The sequence below is a fragment of the Calidris pugnax genome, unplaced genomic scaffold (genome assembly GCF_001431845.1).
Source record: "Calidris pugnax isolate Ruff unplaced genomic scaffold, ASM143184v1 scaffold273, whole genome shotgun sequence".
NCBI lineage: Eukaryota > Metazoa > Chordata > Aves > Charadriiformes > Scolopacidae > Calidris > Calidris pugnax.
This window is the reverse complement of record NW_015094508.1, coordinates 9,872,396-9,881,426: the sequence shown is the minus strand read 5'-3', so window position 1 is coordinate 9,881,426 and position 9,031 is coordinate 9,872,396. Positions and strand designations below refer to the sequence as shown.

At 44.2% G+C, this 9,031-nt stretch overlaps 1 protein-coding gene across 1 annotated transcript; it reads right to left on the bottom strand.

Moving 5' to 3' along the window:
* Positions 1-399: 399 nt before the first annotated feature.
* PLK2 (polo-like kinase 2) lies at positions 400-8,136 on the bottom strand. The gene is made up of 14 exons (XM_014965104.1): positions 7,861-8,136; positions 7,350-7,457; positions 7,063-7,179; positions 6,741-6,870; positions 6,372-6,459; positions 5,871-5,966; positions 5,447-5,645; positions 5,211-5,355; positions 4,720-4,817; positions 3,954-4,077; positions 3,447-3,687; positions 3,218-3,347; positions 3,019-3,129; positions 400-2,897 (listed from the first exon to the last, which is right to left on the bottom strand). The coding sequence occupies exons 1-14, from the start codon at positions 8,095-8,097 to the stop codon at positions 2,706-2,708; spliced, it is 2,016 nt and encodes a 671-aa protein (XP_014820590.1). The 5' UTR covers positions 8,098-8,136; the 3' UTR covers positions 400-2,705.
* Between the last annotated feature and the right edge of the window lie 895 nt (positions 8,137-9,031).

The window sequence follows — 9,031 nt, the reverse complement described above, 5'->3', positions numbered from 1 at the left end:
GTGTCTTTACACAGGATCCACCCTGGGAAAGAATTTCAGAGCCTTTGTACCTGATGCAAGTTCTTACATTACAAATTTTAAAGCAGCTTTCCCTCCTTGGACTGAAGGACTAGAGCAAAGGTAGTGTACTTTTAAACGGGTATTTCTCCTTAACCTGATCTAATCATCTCACAATTTTGCAATATAAAAATAAAAAGTGAGGTAAGCATGCAGAGCATAAACCAGAAAAATACAGAAGGATTTAGAAAGCACCAAGCATCCTGGTATCACACATACACACTGCATACAAATAACTGATTCACTTAACTGTATTTGAGTGAGGTGCATTACAACTATCCACAACCAAGTAGCATCCTACAATAGCATTTGGGGCCTTTATATCCACTTTTAAACATCCTACACTTGAAGTCAGTTTATTTGCTTACACCAAAAAATTAATTCCAGCCATAGAAAAATTATTTTGATTCTTAAAGAAATTGTAGCAGCTGAAGTAGAGGTTCATACTTCATTAAGCACACAGATAGTCAAAAAAACCCAACTGTTTTTCCATTTGAAGAAGTTAAGCACTATAGCTCACATATTTTTGTTTTTCAAATGCACACAAACTGTATACTTATTGGTGTCTTAAACAAAAAGTGAGATCTTACTTTGTAAGGAAAAAGGGCTCAACAGTGGCTGTATGTGTGCAGCAGAATTAGGCAAGTCAGTCATGGCATCCCAAGAATAAAATCAATCGTTATCCCTTGCAGAAAGCAGACAGCTGGGGAGCTGAATTCTGCTAACTATAGCAATTATATATTTAACTTCACTGAACTGCCTAGAGTTACATTCATGAATCCATCTGAAGAACTCAATTAGGTCTTCCTGTCTAGACTTGAGAAGTAAATAAATATTACCTAATGCATGGTATTCAATACAAGGAAAACAATCACATTTATACACACTTGCTGCAAGATGAAGCAAGCCAGTGATACCTCTTCTGCTCACCATTCTGGGTTAACATCTGTACCTTGTTCAGTGTGCACTTTATTACATTGACTGCCTGCTCCTTCCTTTCAGCTGCTGTGATTGAAACACCGATGGCTATGGAGGTCTGTCTTTCAGAACAGCCCTCGTTCAGTTATACGAAGACTAATCCAAATAAGTGATTGAACTACTGCTTGCTGCTGCATCAGAACAGTTCCTTGGAGATTGCTGTGTTTATGTAAGGCCAGGTGCTACATAATTTCTAGAGAGAAATAAGACCAGCCCCCAAGTAGATATTTCCCCACCCCACACTGAGTCATGAGTCCTCAAAAAACCCATCTATTTGCATAGTTTAACTGACAAATGGCATTGCCTTGAGTTTAGGATAACAACTGCTCTAGTAAGTGTATGATTATTAGCAGTAGGATTGCACCAAACAGCAGGCCATCCCTATGCTGTCCTTAGGATGTTTTGAGCTACTTTACAGAGAACTTATGGCATACCAATAAGTGGTATTAGTAACACTTGCAGTTGTCCGATGTTATCAATTGAATAGAATAAGCCTAAAGTATATAGTAGAAGTTGGCATTTCATCTTCTGTTTTGATTTTACTTCACTGGGGTTACCATTTAACCAAGGGTAGAAACACACACAATAAAGCACAATTGAGAGGCAGTGAAAGGTATGAACAATTCCTTCTACCATTGAGGTATCAGGATACTTCTGTCCCCTTAGTGGGTAAGAGCAGTGCTTCCACAGCAAGTAAGAGAAGGAAGCTTGTACAGCTCATCATCATAGCTACTATCCACCAAGTACCATCCAGAAGTTCTTTTTCAGTCAGTGCAAAGCATCAATTCCAGGATATCATATCTTGAAAAGATCCATTCTTTTGGTTTTAGTCCCTCAGACCATAACAAAGTGTCAAGGCCTACATCTGCAAGCTCCATAATTAGCAGCAGCATAGTGGTGTTTGTGGCTATGAGCATCCATAGACACAGGCAAACTGCTCAGTGTTAGAGCCTGACATTCATATCATGACCTGTATCAGACTTTTTTTAAAATGGTATGAGGAAAGCAGACCTGCAAGATTTTTGGCACAGCAAAGCATGTTAAGGTGTCTTGTAAAAAGAGTGGAGAATGATGCTTCAGATTTCCATTCTCTTTATTGCCAAGAGATTTATATTTAAAATGCCAAGATCCAAAAAAAATGTTGTGTAATAAATACTTCACTTTAGGCTGTAATAAATAAAAAAAATATTAACAAGGAATGCACTTTGCCAGCCACAAGTGTGGGTGTTTTTGAAAAATCGGGGGAAAAAAAAAAAAAAAGAGTATGGCCATAGTTCACAGTTAAGCAGCCAGAGGCTGCTTATTACAATGGAGCTTTCCCTTCCCTCCCCTTCCAGATGCATATTCACAGTTTAACTCCATCAGAAATGCTGTCTTACAGAGCAAGCAGTCACACTCTGCTCAGAGTTCAAGTCAAAAACATCTTTAACACACACGAAGCACAGAAAACTATGGTCCAAAGAACTCCTTGTCACACCATTTTAGTCCAACAGTAGGTTTAAGCTTCTAATAGATGTGTGCCCAGCACACTAGGACAGTCAAGTTTTCGTACCACCACACATCCATCATCAACATACTAGTTGCTCCACCATCCCCACTGCTCCACTATCCCCACTGTAGATTTCACAGTGAACAAAAGGTTCCGTTTTGTTTAAACGGAGTCAGTTCCTTCAGTTACATCGCTGCAGCAGCATGTTCAGAGCATATTCCATTCTGTGTTTTAGTTCCAATGAGCATCCAGAAACCAGAAGAGTTGTCAGACGAAACGTTGTGGATATCCTCTCTTCATTGATGTAGGTAAGGAGATACTCCTCACTCTGATTGCAAATGATGATTTTCGTGTGATCATGATAGAAGTTCACCTGTGAAAGAGAAACAAATTCCTGTTTCTATACATTCTCCTCTCAATTTCTGGCACTTATTGCCATAAAACTGGATAAAATATTTTAGAAACATTTCCTCTGGTGACACTACCAAACTTACTTGAAACGTGCCATCATTGAAGAGCATCATTAATGCTTTATCAGATTTAAGCCACTGCAGGAGGTAAAGCCTGGGCCTGCGCACATCTGTTAGGCTGGGCAAATCTCCTCCCTAGAAATGGAAACAGACATTATATTAATCACTCAGTTCACATCCTGTGCATTTTTACAGCTCAAGATCCAGAAGGTGCTGAACTTACATCCATTAGGTTCTCTTCCATGTAGTGAGAGAAATACTTCAGTACAGTCACTTGGCTGATGAACTGCTCAGGAGCCTCTGTGGCTGAGAAGACAGAACACTGGCCTAGCTCAGCATAGTAGTGGACTGTTCTGTAAGAGGAGAAAGAAAGTAAGGAGGTTAGAGATGAGATAAAAGCTTTTCATGTTTAAACCACCTTAGAGAATTCTTGGTTTTGTAATCATTCTTACTTTTTGTCTGGCAGAAGGCTCATATGAGCCCCGTTGTTGAAAAGGACACCGACAGTGTGATCTGACAGCTGGTACCCAAAGCCGTACTTGTTAGAATAGTCCACCCATTTTGTAACCCACTGGAAGGATGCTGTCAGCTGTTCTTTGGGAATGCTGTCTGCTTCTGGCATGTTCTCCAGACATCCTCGCAACACCCTTGCGACTGTATCGGCAACACTCCCCATGGTACTGTCTTCCAGGCCTGAAAGAGAAGGATTATTAGACTAACAAGAACACACAGAGCAGGCTTTCATTGTAAACGTTTCAGCTATCTAGACTCTAACTTTAAGAAGCTTAGCCTTTATAGCTTTCCAGTTTTAATTCTTCCAAAATATTAGCTCTGAAATTTAGAGACTCAAAAATAGGGGTGGGTAGGAGAGGAGCTGTTTATTTCAAGCTTCTGAGTCCAAGACATGAGAAAACTAAAGGTGGGATTTAGAATTAGAGATTACATGTTGCTGCACTTACATTCACTGCTACTGCTGCAGCTTCCCAAAGTTCCCCTGACTATCATCCGAATAGAGTCTCCAATCTGCTTATTTTCTGGTAGCACCCCCGGCTTCACTACTGTTGTGATAAGAGGCTGGATTTCCTGGAAGAGATGTCAGACATGTAAACATCAAACATAACACAAGCCAAGGCTTATACACAAGTTTTGCATGGCTCTCCTGTCTCTCAACAAATGATAAATTCTAGGGAAACTGGTATTAGTGTCTCCAGCAAGTACAAAGAGCTGCTGTTAGACTGAGCTTGAAGCAGCACACCAGGTCTTTCCATTCCTTTAGATCTTCAATTTGCATCTTACACACTATTAATCAGTCCTCTGCTCTCCTGCCCTAGCAAAAGAACAGCTGCATGCAGGTCTGAACACCAAATGCCAAGAGTTAGATCTCAGCGATTTATTCTTTAGGAAGTCCTAGTTAATCATGAACCGAAGCCCTGTGTTTGGAATATTGGGAAAGAGCACCTGGCAGACAAGTTACCACACAGGCGACAATTGACTCCAGGCAGATACTATAATTACTCAAAAGCCAAAATTGATAGTCTCCCTACAAAGGCTACTATACTTTGGTGAAGCTTTGCTAAGCCCTCTTTTAAAGCAGCTCCTGCTAATCATTTAAGCTTGATTATGCCATGTACGGCCCCAGCTCTGATATCCAAGTCAAATATAATTTAATTATAGCCACCCCACCCAACTGTTATTGGATTTGAATTGAACTGCACTTGCATTTACCTCATCTGTTCTGTGTTTGTGGGGCTGCTGGGTTATCGATGTCTTCTTCAAATCATGCCTGAGCTTGTAGATTTCTTCATCTTCTTTAGCTAGTCTGTCTGTAATACAAAAAAAAAAAGAAATAATAAATACTGCATCTGGAGGTACTGTTCAATTACAAAAAGCCTAGTAAGTTAGCTGCGGAAAGCACATTGTCTCCCTCCAGTAGCTTCTTCTAAATCTGCCGCAGTTTCCCAGAACTATGGTACCACCAGACACGACAGACTAACTGATGCCCAATATAGATTTTCAGTATGCTATAAGCAGCATTTGCTTATGTAAGTTGGCGCAAGTTGCAGGCTACCATCTATACTTATTGATAAAGAGGTCAAAACTAACCCAGGGAGGAGATATAAGTACACATGCTCTGTTGCTATCTCATAGCTGTACATTACTAGCATGACATTGATGGCATTAGAGATAAGTTTCAAGCATAGTTACAATCCACTTACTATGTGTGTCAAAGTATCTGGCTTTATCCTTTTTGCCAAAGAGAGCAGCAGCTGCTTTTTTGAAGAAATTTTTAGCAGGACTTGACAAATGGAAATCAGGAACAGTGTGACAACAGCTAGCAGAAAGTCTATCGGGTGTAAAGCCCTGTGGAAATGAGATTCAGAAAATAATTTTTAGACCATATTGCATTTCTAAGGTGGGCATTTTTTCAGCCAGAATACTAGACAGTACAAACCTGTACAAAAAATTCGTGTCTAATTATTTCATCTAAACTGGGCCGATCTTCAGGATTTTTTGACAACATGCTAGCTATTAAGTGTTTTGCAGGTGCCAAGAGAGATGAAGGCAGGCTGTATCTTGCTTCCCTTATACATCTGTACGTTTCTTTAAGATTCGTGGTCTCAAAAGGGGGTCTTCCCAACAGCATGGTATACCTGTTTAAAAGCAAAGGAAAACAATTTTGTTTATTTTACACACGCACCGTACTTTTCTGCAACTACTCAAAAGGCTTTGTCTGCTGACACAAAGGAGAATTTCTGCACTTGGGCTAGACATGTATGAAGGGTTGCAAACTGATGCAGTACTGCATCCACTTTGAACTCTTAAAAGCCTAAGCCAGTGACAGAAATATTTCATTTCAAAGGTAGTGAAGTACTTACATTACACAGCCTAAGGCCCAGATGTCAGATTCACAGCCATGCCCTTGTTTGTTGAGGACTTCTGGAGAGAGGTAATTTGGTGTGCCACATATTGTTCTGCAAATCAAAGAGGCCACAGAGCCTGTTAGTATTTCAGATAGAAAGAGGAGAGAAGCTATTTTTCATAGGGCAGGTTTTCTTCTCAAGTTTGGACAAGAACTTAGGGACTCCTAAAGAGGAGCTGTATGAATGTTAACATTGGAGACAGCATGAAACACATCTACGTGATAGAGGAACAGCAGACTCCTATCTGCATTATTCGTCAGTCAGGTACCCTGCCTCCGGCATTTGCTATTATTCAAATGCTCAGAGGAAACCAGAATTCAAAGCAGAGCAGCCTGTTTTCTAGAAGGGGAAGTCTTGATCCCAGAAGCAATTAGCTTTTGCTATGGAACAGGATTTTTCATTTCTAAATGAATTTGGTTTCATTTACTACTAGACTTTGCATTTTGAGGCTCCTACCTCCTCCTGTGCTCCAGTGGTTCCAGCCTAGCTGCCAAGCCAAAGTCACCCAGTTTCAGTTCCATGTTCTCATTAATGAAGAAGTTACCTAGCAGAGAGAAATGCCAGTTAGCCCTTTTCTTGCAAGGTAGGAATGCATTTGCCACAGGTGCTGACTCATACTTTGTTCAAAGACAGAAGGTGGCCAAGATTTTTTTTTTTTTTAAAGCAGGAATGCTTAATGTCATGCCTTAAGCACTCCAAGTTTCCACTGTGAAGACAGACTGAGCCAATTTTATTAATTAAGCTATCGCCATACAAACGTAAAGTGGTACAATGCTGACCGGACTGAAGGAGTGTGTTTTGAAGTCGGCGAGGAGGAAAACTTACCTAGCTTAAGATCCCTGTGCAAGATTTCCTGTTCATGAAGATACTTGAGCCCTGACACAATTTGCCTGAGGTAGTATCGTACTTCTGGTTCCGTCAATACCTTCCTCGCTTTTAAGATGTGAGCCATTGACTGCAGAGGAAAAACAAATGCAGAAATGTCACAGGACATTCACCCACAACATCCACCTTAAGCAAAAGTAAATCAATGCATGGAGAAATGACAGCTAAAGAAGCCACGAAAATACCTTTTACACATCACACATTTAAATTAGTTGCAGATTCCAGGTAAGTAAATACTGGATTTCTCCTAGTTGATGCTCACCCTTCTACTGCAGTACTCCAGAAGAATGTAAATATTCTCTCTGTCTTCAAAGTAGTGGTAAAACTGCACAACGTGTCTATGATTAAGCATTCTGTGCAGCTCAATCTCTTTATCAATCTGAAGAGACAAAGAGGAGGAAGAAAAGAAAAAAGTGTTTGTTAGCCTTGCGTCCACAAGGTTGAGCAGACAGCTCGTATCAGAATCCTTTCAGGAAAAGGGCTGGGCAATCCAGCACACAAAGAGTTTGAGAAGGGGAACAAAAAAAAAAGCCATTCATGCACACACACCTTCTCCCTTTGATGAGGTTTTGCTACTCTGCTGTGAGGAATGATTTTTGCAGCATAAACTTTGTTTGTTGTCAAATCTGTCATCTCATAGCACTTGGCGAATCCACCCTAGAGAGACACACGAGAAAAAGGCAATTATAGCAGGTATGAAAGAAGTCCCACACTTAGTCATTCACCAGCTCACGCATTAGTCAAGGCGCGCAACTTCCTTCGCACAGGATAATTTGGCAAAAGGCAGGTCTGGGGTTCATCGCCCATCTCAGGGTTCGCCTTGCGGCTCCCCCCTTTCCTCCCCCCCCCCGCCCCGCACGGAACACCGAAATCATTATTTCTGCAGGCTTTCCCGAGCTGAAGGCACGATTCCGCTGGCAATCAGGGACGGCGATGAGTCGGGGACGGGAAGGGCGCTCGGACCCACCGCGTTTGAACCGACAGGGCAAATCCCACCGGGGGTCCGGCATCCCCCCCCCACCGCCCCCCGCCGGAGCGCAGCCCCCGCCGCGGCCATTACCTTTCCCAGCACTTTTCCGCGGCAGTATCGCTTCCCCGTGGTGGGGTCGGTTATAATCCGGGAGACCTCCGCGGCGGGGTGGGGGTGCTGGTGCGGCGGCGGCTGCTCCTCCGCCTTCTTCCTCCGCGACTCGCCGCCGGCCGCTCTGCCCACCGCCGCCGCCTCGCAGCCCTTGGTGGCACCGCCACCGCCATTGCCGCCGCCCGGCGGGTAGGCGATGGTCCGCAGCAGCTCCATCCCCGCGCCTCGCCGGCTCCGTCCTGCCCGCCGAGCCTTCCCTCGCCTTCCCGCCCCGCTCCCGACGCTCTCCAGACAGCCGGCAGCGCTCCGCAACGCCGCTTATATGGCGGGCGGCAGCTCCGCCCCGCCGCGGCGGGACAGCCCCCGCCGGGGACCCGCTCCGCCCGCCCGCCTTGGCCCGGCCCCGGGGCGGCCCGAGGGGAGCGCTCCCCGCTCCCCGCCCTGCCCTGCGCGGCCGCGGGACCCCACCGCCTCGGTGGGTCGGGGAGGAGAGTCCCGCTGCGGAGGGTGCTGAGCCCCGTCCGGATGGGAAGGCGCCGAGGGGAACCGCGGCACCGAGGGGTCTTCTGCGGAGTTGGCGCTCGGTGGGGCGGCAGGGGTCTGTGACAGACCGGCCAGTGCAAGGCACTGGGGTGCGACCCACGCTGCCGAGGAGCGACCCTCTCCCTCCCTCCTGTTGCGCGGAGAACCCGCGCGAAGCCTAGCGGCACCCTCCAGAGCCGCCCGGTGATACAGTCAGCTCTAAAATGTCCCTTTCACAAGCAGAAATATTTCCTTGAACAACCCAAAGGCACACAAATTAATTTTGAAGACCCCCGACGGCAATGGTAGTCCAGGACCTCTCATCTAGAGGTCTGATTATAAATGACTGTTGCAGAGTCAAGTGTGTACGTGGGAGAAAAGTTTTGAAGTGTGGCATAGCTTTGCGTTTATCCTATTCTGAAGATGCAAAAACGCTGAAGTTCATTACTTCCTCAGTTTTTTACACATTTCTGAAGATTTATTTCCTCGTTGGCACATACTAAGAATATTTCTGCCTACTTTCATTGCTGGTAAAAATCAAAGTCTAGTTGATTTAGTACAAATGAGTCTCAGAGCATGTAACAGTATAAATTATTTCAGTGTCAGTCTCTGAACATCCCTCATTTCA